General features: G+C 45.6%; 1 protein-coding gene across 1 annotated transcript in view; it reads left to right on the forward strand.

Annotated features, from left to right (window-relative positions):
• The first annotated feature begins 11,180 nt into the window (after nt 1-11,180).
• PRPF4B (pre-mRNA processing factor 4B) overlaps nt 11,181-11,916 on the forward strand; it is a 55,504-nt gene continuing 54,768 nt past the window's right edge. The window contains 2 exon segments of the mRNA XM_006766427.2: nt 11,181-11,532; nt 11,534-11,793. Coding sequence (XP_006766490.2) covers nt 11,245-11,532; nt 11,534-11,793 — 548 coding nt within the window. The 5' untranslated portion in view covers nt 11,181-11,244.

The raw sequence follows: 11,916 nt of genomic DNA on the forward strand, positions 1-11,916 counted from the left end.
CTGGGCCCATCCTCCATGCTCCCCCCGACCCCTTACCGCCTCAGTCCCTGATCTCCTCTCTGCTGGCCCTGCTCACACCAGCTGACAGTATGGAGCAATTGGGGCCAGCGCCAGCAGCGGATGTGAGAGGAGCTGGCGCCATCAGTGGGTACGAGCGGAGGCTGCTGCCCAATCACCCTTCGGGAGCAGGGGGAGATGGAGAAGCCCTCAGGGATGACTGGGGCTGGCAGCCGCCACTCACACCCACTGATGGTGCCGAGCGATCGGGACCCATGCCAGGTGCTGGCAGTGGGTGCGAGCGGGGCCGTTGCCAGCACCAGGTGCAAGAGATGGCTTCCAGCCCCGATCACCCCTCCGGAGTAGGGGGAGGTGGAGAAGCGCTGAGGGGTGATCAGGGCCAGCAGCCACCACTCACACCCGCTGACAGCACCAAGCAATCAGGGCTAGCGCTGGGCACCAGCTGCAGGTGTGAGCAGGGCCGGCGCTGGCAGCAGGTGTGAATGCCAGGTGGGACCATGGCAAGTGGAAGCAAAGAATTTTCAGTAACCACCAGAGGCTCACCCTGATGACAGCGACCGGCGCCCTGCCTTGGTCTGGCGCCCCCACCCACCTGCTCCATCATCCTGCCACAATTGACGCTCACCATGTTCTGCGCACACCCCCGGGTGGTCAGAGCATGTCATAGTGACTGGCTGTTCCGCCATTCGGTCTATTTGATTAGGGTTTTATATGTATACTAGAGGCCCAGTGCACGAAATTCATGCACGGGGGGGGGGTGTCCCTCAACCCAGCCTGCACCCTCTCCAATACAGGACATCCCTCTCACAATCCAGGACTGCTGGCTTCCAACCGCTTGGCTGCCTGCCTGCCCGATAGCCCCTAATTGCTTCTGCCTGCCAGCCTAATCACCCCCTAACCACTCCCCTGCAAGCCTGATTGACGCCTAACTACTCCCTTGCCGGCCCGATTGCCCCTAACTGCCCTCCCCTGCTGGCCCAATTGCCCCCAACTGCCCTCCCCTGACGGTCCAATCACCTCCAACTGCCCTCCCTTATCGGCCCGGTCCCCCCCAACTGCTCTCCCCTGCCGGCCTGGTCACCCCTAACTGCCCATCCCCGCAGGCCTGGTCGCCCCCTACGGCCCTCTCCGGCAGGCCATCTTTGACCACATGGGGACGGCCGTCTTGTGTGTTGGAGTGATGGTCAATTTGCATATTACGTCTTTATTGTATAGAAGATAGTATTCCAGTGTATGGATGTACCAGTTTGTTTACCCATTCACCTATTAAAGAATATAATGATTGAAGAACACAGCATACTGAGGTTTCTTCACAAATTGCTGTTTTCAACTGCAATTAAAAGAATTTCAATACAAAGTGCTCTAACTTGTAGGCAGATTAATTTTACCTGGAAAAGTAAATAATCTTTCCTTAAACTTCAAAAAGCTTCTAACAGTCAATGAAAAATGACATCACATCAAAATTCTAGTTTTATTGGTGATATAAAGACCTAAAGTGAATAGTAAAAAGTCTGGAGTATATCAAGTAGAGTACTTTGAAACAAAATGTAATGTTGAGAGAGATACTTTTTTGGCAAGAACCAAGAAAAGAGACTGCTGGTAGAAATCCACCTGGAGTCAGACCACATCTCAAATAGTGATATCAGAAACTATCCTTTAAAATGAGCCTGAATATGATTGGTTTGGTCTGGGGAGCAATATATGCCATAGGATAATGTTGAAAAGAGACTATCAATCAGCGAGCAATTGGTGGAGTTTAACATCTGGGTATGCGAGGAAAAGAAGCAAAGAGAACCTTGCCAAAACCACTATCAGCCTGAACAGAATGGTTCAGTGGTTGGGCATCGACCTATAAACCAGGAGGTCACGGTTCAATTCCCAGCCGGGGCATGCACCAAACAATATATGTATCACTAAGTCTATAACATATAAAAATGTACCATTTACACTAATAAAAGAGAAAGATGCAAAACCGGGGCACATGCCTGGGTTGCGGACTTGGTCCCTGGTTGGGGACATGCAAGAAACAGCTGATCGGTGATTCAGTCATCATTGATGTTTCTATTTGTCTCTCTCTCTGCAATGCCCACCAGCCAATCGGGAGTGAGTATGCAAATTAACCCAACAAAGATGATGGGTTAATTTGCATGCGCAGGTGCCAAGCAGCTGGGGGTGGGGCGGGGCGGGGCACACCACCCCAGCCACTTGGGCCTCTGGGCAGCGTGAGAAGGCAGAAAGGCAGCTCCGGGACAGAACAAAGACAGTGCTGGCACCCAGGGGAAGGAAGGCCCATTCTTGCACGAATTTTCGTGCATCAGGCCTCTAGTATAGAAATATTTGTTAATAAAGTACAGCAGAAGTCAGTAGGAGCAAAGCTGTTCTAGGCTAAAGAAATCATTCCAGATGGTAACTTGAATCAACAAGAACAAGAAATAAAGACAACCAGAAATGATCAATAAGGTCAATATAACAAAAGCTATAAATATGAACTTCTCTTTTCTTCTTCCAGCTTCTTTAAAAGATATAACCATTAGCACAGCCAGTGTGGTTCAGTGGTTGGTTATGGTTGGATTCCCGGTCAGGGCACATGCCCAGGTTTCAGGCTCAGTCTCCAGTGGGGGACATGCAGGAGGCAGCCGAGCAATGATTCTCTCTCTCCCTCTCCCTTCCTCTCTGAAATCAATAGAAATATATTTTTTTAAAAGATATAACCATTATAACAATATATTGTTAGGTTTGTAACATTTATAGATACAATCTACACTAATAAAAGACAAAGATGCTAATTGACCATTCCTTCGCATCCCAAGCCATGCCCACCAGCCAATCAGAGCAACTATATGCAAATTAACCCAACCAAGATGGCGGCCGGCAGCCACAGAGCTGGAGCAAGCAGGAGGCTTGGTTGCCCGGGTGATGGAGGAAGCCTAGCTTCCTGCCTGCCCTGAGCCAGCTGTGGCCTCCACTCATGGCAACAAAGTTTCAATTACAGAAGATAAATAAATCCCAGATACCTGCTTCCAGCCAGCCTCCACTGTGAGCTGGAGTGGCTGGGGGCAGTGGCCAGCCTGCAAACAGCCATCAGCCCCTCACCTAGGCCAGCCACACCCTCATGGGGTAAGGGTCCCTGCTGGGGGGCTTGGCCAGCCTGCAAACAGCCATCAGCTCCTCACTCAGGCTGGCCAGGCAACCCAGGAGAGAACCCCACCCTGAAGAGGCTGTGGCCAGCCTTCAAATAGTCATCAGCCCCTCACCCAGTCTGGCCACGCTCTCCTATATAATAAAAGGGTAATATGCAAATTGACCCTAACAGCAGAACGACTGGGAATGACTGGTCACTATGACACACACTGACCCCCAGGGGGCAGATGCTCAATGCAGGAGCTGCCCCCTGGTGGTCAGTGCACTTCCACAGAGGAGCTCTGCTCAGCCACAAGCCAGGTTGATGGCTGCCAGTACAACGGTGGTGGTGGGAGCCTCTCCCACCTCCTCAGCAGCGCTAAGGATGTCCAACTGCAGCTTGGACATCCTCCGAGGGCTCCCGGGCTGCCAGAGGGATGTCTGACTGCCAGCTTAGGCCCAATCCCCCAGGGAGTGGGCCTAAGCCAGCAGGTGGTCATCCCTCGAGAGGTCCCAGACTGCGAGAGGGCACAGGCCGGGCTGAGGGACCACCTCCCCCCCCAAAGTGCACAAATTTTTGTGCACCGGGCCTCTAGTGTGTATAATAATTATATCACAAAAAGCAAGGAAACAAAACTATGTTGGAGTAAGATTTTTCAATCTGCTGCAGGAGTAAATATTCACTGAATGCAATAGAAAGCAGTAAAGAAGGAGTAGAGGAACACAAAAGATATAAGACATACAGAAAACAAAAAGTAAAAATGTAGGCATAACTCAACTATATCAATAACACTGAACATCAATGGAGTATACAGCCCTACCTGGTGTGGCTCAGTTAGTTGAGCATTGTCCTGTGAATCCAAAGGTTGCTGATTTGATTCCCCGTCAGGGCTCATGCCCAGGTTTTGGACTCAATTCCTGCTTGAGGTACATGTGGGAGGCAAGGGATGAATGTTTCTTTCTCAAATCAATATTTCTCTCTTTCTCGCTCTCTCTCTCTCCCCCTAAAAATCCATAAAAACATTTTTAAAATAAATAAACAAACAGAGTAAATAATCTATTCAAAAGGTAGATTACTAGATTAGGCTAAAAAAAAACACCAAGATATAACTGCATGCTGTCTAGAGGAGACACACTTTAGATATAACGGTACAAATCGTGTAAGTAGCAGCCATAAGAAAGTTGTAATGTCAAGCAAATAAATTACTTTAAATGTTATTAGAGAAAAATAAGGACATTTTGTAATAAGTGTCAATCCAACAGGAAACTGTAACATTTATAAACATGTATGTATCTAATAACCGAGAACCAAAAAAAAGTGTAGCAAAAACTCACAAAAATGAAGGTAGAAATGGACAACTCAACAATAATTGAAGTCTTTAAGACTCCACATTCAGCAGATATCTAATAGACTCTGAATTATAAGGACCAAAACAGAACTCTTCATCCTCCCTCCGCCCCCACCACCACCTTTAACCCCTAGAGTGCCAGGGAGCGCAGGTGCTTCCCTCCTGTCTTTCACCAAAAGTGCCGGGAGCACTATCACGCTCCTCCTGCAGTGTCACTATTAGATGCTAGTAGTTCACTCTTTATGTGGGAAAAAAAATTTAAAAACCTTAACTCAAAATGCCTTAGCAATTTTAGCATAGTTCCTAGGATACTGGTTGCCAATCAAAGGGTTAAAAATCTGCTCCTTCATTTCCTTTCTAACTGGCAATTACAACCATCCAATTGCTCAGGCAAAAACTTAAGTTTCTGACTCTCACATCCCACATCCAATCAATATGTGAATTTTACAGCCTGTCCTCAGAACATATCCAGAATCCAACCACTTTTTCTATTTCCACCGTTAATCACGGGATTACTGAATTACACTCCTACCTGGATTCCACCTTTCCACCCTGAGCCCTGTTATCTATCTTCACACAACAGCAAAGTGAACCTTCTATAAACAAATTAAATGTCAAATTTTAAAAGAAATCCAAATCCTCTCTAGCTTGATTTTCTACTTCTTTAACCACTACATTCTCTTTACACTGGACTTCTTTGTTGTCCTCAGCAAGTTATTAACCTGAATTTATTATACAACCCTATTTAAAAAATATCATCATAATAATATTTTTGATATTTTGATATTTATATCATAATGATATAAATATGTATCACTTATACATATACATTTAATATATGTATAAATGTATAAAAAAGTGAGAAAGGATAAGCCCTATTATAAAATGTGAATAAAAACTATTTATAGGTAGTAGGATTATAGACATTTTTCATTTTTTCTTATTGCAAAAAAGATTTTTAATATATGTAGTATTTGTTTTTATGTATTACTATGTAATAAATTGTATAAAGAGCTGTGTATAAAATCCCCACACCCAGTGGTGATAGCATTTAACTATATATGAAACCTGGAAATAAACCATATGAAAAAAAGAAACAAATTAAAACCCAAAACAAACATTGCCTACAGACAAAGCTTGTATTTACTAATATATGTTCCAGGCACTTTCATTCATTATTGCATTTAATTCTTGTAATAACTCTGTGTGATGAGAATTATTATTTTTGTGTTACTCATGCAAAATGAGGCCCCAAAAGGTTACTACTAGTAAATACGTTGTTTGAAGTTGCAGAGCAAGTGGTGAAGCCCAGGTCTCTCTGGCTTGAATGGTCATGTTCTAAATGCAATTCTGGATGCTGCCTCATCACACTCGTGTGCAATAGTGCAAACTGAAAGGACTGAGACAACCAGTAACAAAGGAAAGGGCCATCATGTAGTTAAAAAAGTGTTTACTAAACTAGAACTATGTAAAAACTGACGGGCATATTACATGAAAAGGGAAAATATCGCATTTCATACACGAGCACAAGAAAACTTAATATTTCATATGGAAACAGGCCAAAACACACCGATATGTTAACGTTGGTTCAGTTTGGGCAATGGAACTCTGGGTGGTTTTTAGTGTTTCCTTTTGCTTTGTATATTCTAGATTTTCATGAACGCATCAGAACTGCTTTAAAAAACAACAAAAAGCTAAATTAATTTTCTTGAAACAAAGGGAAAAGTTTTTGTTCTGTAATAAAGAAGGAACAGCCCAGTATGTTCCCAAACGGCTACAAATTCCAAATCTAGATTTAAACTAGAAAAAAACTTAAGTATTATCCACAAGGCGATCTGGGAAGTCTTTCACAGACCAGTTTCCTGCAAGGGGTTTTATGGAGCTCTTCATTTTTGTGTGCAGCCTACGTTATAATGAGCCTAACGCGACTGGCGATGCCAGTGCAGCTTAGTTTACACTTTTCGACGGGAGGAAGGTAATTCAAAGGCATTATCACACTAGTTCGGGAACGTGTATCTTGTATGAAAGTAGTAATACTTGAAAGAATTGATGGCAAGAACAAGTCGAAATGTTCAAAAATACATGTTTGTCCCCAAAACGCCGTCTCCGGACCCGCAAACCTGTTCGGTATTGTTTGGGGGTCGGGGGTGGGGGACCCCAAGCGCTCAGCTTTCACGATCTCTTCGGCAAAACAATCTCCGCTTGAGTGAAAGCGGCCGCCGCGAGGTCCTAGGGACGCGGGATTCTCCGGTAGGTGGGCCTCCGCCAGGCCTGGCAGCGGGAAACCGCCCGACTGTAATGGCGGCAACAGTGCGGACCCTGACAGTGACTGAAGAGCTGGCTCGGCTCCATGGAGAAACACCCGCCCGAAGGGAGCGCGAAGGCTCCGTCCAGAAGCAGGAAGCTCTGCCTAGATCCGTAGCTCCAGCGCCGGAACTGCAAAGGACTGCAGACCCGCCCACCCCTTCCTGCTATGCACACACGCACTCACGCGACTTCCGGGGCGGGGCGCAGGCCGGGAGCCCACCCACCGGGAAGCGCCTGCTCGCTGAGGCCCCGCCCCTCTGGGCATTTATCCGGGTGAGTTCCATTCCATTTCGGTTTGCTACGAAATGGTTCCTGCTAGGCAGCTTTCCAGAGCAAAAGTTCCTGCCTGAATCGGCGGAGGAAGAACAGCAAGAATGAAAAGTTGAGGTTATAGTTTGAAAATGGAAAGTCTGTCGCTTCATAAACACTTGCTGAATTGTTACAGGGCAGTAAAAGCTGCGAAAACTCCAGGGCAAGAGGAATAGGGAAACTGAGGTAGGGAGTTAAAACAAGGCCAAACACTGGGGGCAATTTGAAGACAGCTTGTAAATAACAAGCCATTATCTTCCCCAGCCCAGGATTCTTGAGGGCAAATGGTTAAAAGCCTCTCAAAGGAGAGAATGCAGGGAAGGCAATTTTATTTTTTGCTTCCTAAACACAAAAGCCAGAAATGTCAAGGCTTGGGAAGATAAAGTTGCCAGGTGCTGCTCATGAATTCTGGGAAGGCCACAACGAAGTAAAAAGTGACCTGAGGATTAATCTGTACCAAGATATTCAGCAGAGGAATTCTGAAACCTATAGACAGGAGGGTATATAACACCTCAAATCCCACCCAACTCATCACTCTCCAGATTCGCTAAGAGCCCATCTGTGCACATTATACCTGATGATAGATTTGCTTGCCTTGCTTCTTTAATAAACGTGTTTGCTTTAATTGCTTTAATAAAATCGGCTTTATCACAATGAAATCAGGATCTCTCATTTAAGTTGATTTATATGAGAAGACAAGAACTGGGGTAGAGACAGCCCTCTCCTGACTCAGGGCTGTCTGATTACACCTCTCTGGTGTCTGTGAGAGGGATCTATAACAAGGATTAAAGGAGTAGGTGGATGTTTACTTTCATTTTAACTCTACCATTAAAAAACCATCTTCTAAAACTACAACAGCAACATGTGTGTGTGTGTGTGTGTGTGTGTGTGTGTGTGTGTGTGTGTTACCTGCAGTTGATTTGGCTCCTACTACCCGAGGCTGAGTGATGTCCACAAAAGTCCTGTTCTCCATTGCCCTGCTTGGGTCCTGTAGGCTCATGTCTGTGGCTTCTGTGTAGAGTCAATCCATCTTATATTTGGTCTTCCTCTTCCTGCTGCCTTTTATTTTTTCAGCATTATTGTCTTTTCCAAAGGAACCGCCTTTTCATGATGTGCCCAAAGTACAAATAGCTTCAGTTTTGTCATTTTTGCCTCGAGTGATGTATGTTTCAGGCTTAATTTAATAACCAGATAATTAGAGGTGGGCTCTAGGACCCACCTGTTTGTCTTTCTGACCATCCAGGTTGTTCACAGTTTTGAGTGAGTCCTTGACAAATCCCCTTCCTAGTATACACTGCATACTGTTAGTATCTTGGTGAGAAAATTTTAAAGGAAGTATTTTGCTAGCATCATTTTCTTAAACTTTATTTTTGCTATGCTCTTTTTAAAAAATATATTTTTATCAATGTCAAGAGAGGAAGGGAGAAGAAGAGATAGAAACATCAATGATGAGAGAGAGTCATTGATCAGCTGCATCCTGCACATCCCACACTGGGGATCCAGCCTGCAACCCGAGCATGTGTCCTGATCAGGAATAGAACTGTGACCTGTTCATAGGTTGACACTCAACCACTGAGCCTTGCCGGCTGGGCTGCTACGCTGTTTTTTACAAACTTGAATGGTTTATCCAAATCTAAACTTTAACCAGTCATAATCTGGCTTCAAACCTGAACATCCTTAGTGCCTACTTCCCCCATTCGTCTTCCCCCTACTCAGTGTGCTTAGTTTGTTTGTTTTAATTCCCTCCTGAGGATATTTTTCCATTGATTTTCAGAGAGAGTGGGAGAGGGAAAGACAGAGAGAAATATCCATGTGAGAGAAACACATCGATTGGTTGCTTCCTGCAAACACCTTGACCAGGGCCTGGCCCGGGGAGGATCGTGCAACTGAGTTACATGCCCTTGACCGGAATGGAACCCAGGACTCTTTGGTCCACAGGGTGACACTCTATCCATTGAGCCAAAACAGCTAGGGCTCAGTGTGCTTAGTTTAATTCTCACATTAAGCATACTGCCAAGAATTGTGGAGCCAAAGGGGACCAGGGAATATAATATGATTAAGGAAACTGAGATTGGCCTATGAGCTCTCCACTAATCAATCAGCAACAAGAAAGAGATTACAGCCTCTGGACCTTAGGAAAATAAGTATTTCTGGACATCAGTACAGTGATCTTTCCCTTTTACTTAAAAAAATATTTGAATATGAAAGAGCTGTGTTAGTGGGTACTCAATAAGATGCTAAACAAATGACATTTCTGTGGGAAGCTTCATGTTAAGAAGGAAAGAGCAAAGACTTGGAAGTTCGATTTCAATTCAAATCCTGGCTTGACACTTAGAAACTGAGTCATCACAAGCAAGTTACCTTACCTCTTCACACCAATTTGCTAGACTTTTTGCCTTTAGTATATTATTCTACTTTATAGTATATCCGAGGTAAAGATCCCTTATAGGGTTGCACTTATTTCCAAAACGTGATCTGTAATAGGTTTATACTACATACGCTATGATTATTTCATTTTAAAACTATTTAAAAACTAGGGACCCAGTGCATGAATTTGTGCACCTTGAAAGGAACTGTGGGCCATGAGGCTGCAGTGGGCACAAGGGTGGGTCTCGACCCATCCTCAGCACCCTCGCCTGGCGCCTCCCTCCACAGCTCCTGATCCTATCTGCCAGCAGCCCCGCTCCCACCTGTTGACTGGCATGGAGCGATTGGGGCCAGCACTGGCAGCAGGTGCTAGAGGTGGCTGCCGGCCCTGATCGCCCCTCAGGAGAAGGGGTTGGTGGAGAAGCCCTGAGGGGTGATTGGGGCTGGCAGCTGCTACTTGCACCTGCTGACAGTGCCAAGCGATCAGCTAGTATGAGTGGGGCCAGTGCTGGCAGCAGGTGCGAGTGCCCAGTGGGACTGCGGTGCACGGGAGCAAAGAATTTTCAGTAAGCACCAGAGGCTCACCCTGATGACAGTGACTGGCGCCCCGCCTTGGTCTGGCTTCTCCACTCACCTGCTCCACCATCCCGCTGTGGCCAACACCCACCATGATCCGCGTGCACCCCCTGTTGGTCAGCATACGTCATAGTGACTGGTTGTTCAGCTGTTCTGCCATTTGGCCTATTTGCATATTAGGATTTTATATATATAATTTATTATTTTTTGTTATTTTAATAACATATTGGAGCTATTGACAAAATGACACATTGCCTTGCCTTCATGAGGGTACGGAGCAGATAATACAATGAACTGTTCATACAAGGCTGAATTAGTAATACTTTAAAAAGATATATAGGGATGAGGGAGGAATAGTTAGAACTCTGAAATCCCAACTTATACACTATTAGTACATAAATAAGCATATGGTTAAAACATAAACCATTTTAAACATATCTCTGAAAACTTATTCCTTTGAAAGGAGTCTTTCAAGTTATTATACCTGAACCTGATTGTTAAGGAGAGAGAAATCCTTCATGAAGAAAACAATATAATTAAGGACTATATAAAGAAATGCTACATGGGGAACCCACAAAAATCAATAATTATCCAAAGGTTAATTTGGTATTCCATATTAATAGAGTCCATGTGGGGAAAACACTTAACATTTTAACACGTTTGGGACTCAGCCACCAAACAGGTACTTATTTTTAAACAATATTTGTAACTCTTCCCCTCTGAAAATTTAAGATATATAAGAAGCCCAGGTATTCTAAGCTCAAACTTCCAGGGCAAACCCAAACTAAATTGTTTTTAAGAATAAAAGTAATGGTCACCCTGCTTCCAGGCGCCAGGAGTACGGAGAACGGTACCTTTTTTTCCCTCCGAGAGCGACATAAAATCCCACACGGTGCTGAAAGCTCTCCAAGAGTCAATAAATGTTTTTTCATATAGTATTTCACCTAGTCCCATTACTGTAGTCCATAATTATAGAAAGACATAATTTGAACCAAAATATTACTTGAAACTTCAATTTACAGAACCAGTGACCCTAACGACTCCTGACATTACCCCTGGATTTGGCAAAAAATGGAAACAAAGTTCATGTTTTAAATAAATGTATCAATAACGGTTACATATTAAAATACATTTACGTTCTAAGTGCAACTCTAACTTTCCAGTATCCTCAGTATGCCTTTCTACAAGCTTGCCCTTAATGCGACTTCTGGTTGAATTATCCAGCCAGTCAAGAGGCATTCACTACGCCTCCAACGCAGCTCAGAAGCAAAACCGTCATTTTGTTTGCCGCAGTCTGAGAACTTTAACTCAGCTCCTGGGCCCCCGTGAGAACACCCGAGACCGACGTCTCACCGAGTCCCGTCTCCTCCCTCTCTAGCTGGTTCCCAGACCTAGTTCGGTTCTAACGTTGACCCGCGCAGAGCGCATGCCTGTCACTTGGCCTGGAACCCTCAGCAGGCGCCGCCCGCCGCTCCTCGCGCCCCTCCCCCACCCCCCCCCACCCCCGTCTGGGGAAGTTGCGTCATCACGCTCGCTCGCCATGTCCCCGGATGCACTTTTATATCTGGATTCTTAGAGCGGACTCAGAGCTCCACGGTGCCGTGCGCGCTCAGCACATGCGCGACGGCTCTGCTCCCTCTTCCTCCCCTTACACCAGCCTCCACCGCCCGGGCAGCCGCCGCCACCGACGAGTCAGGAAGTTCAAGATGGCCGCCGCCGAGGCTCCGTGTCTGCGGGAACAGTCGGAGTAAGTCCCTCCCAGCAGTACGGAAGGCCGGGGCCCTGGGGACTGCGGGGTGGCAGACGGTGGGGACTTGCACCGGCGGGCGGGAAAGTTCAGGCCTAACGGCGAGAGCCAATCTTTGCCTTT

Source organism: Myotis davidii, unplaced genomic scaffold, assembly GCF_000327345.1.
Source record: "Myotis davidii unplaced genomic scaffold, ASM32734v1 scaffold540, whole genome shotgun sequence".
NCBI classification, from domain to species: Eukaryota; Metazoa; Chordata; class Mammalia; order Chiroptera; family Vespertilionidae; genus Myotis; species Myotis davidii.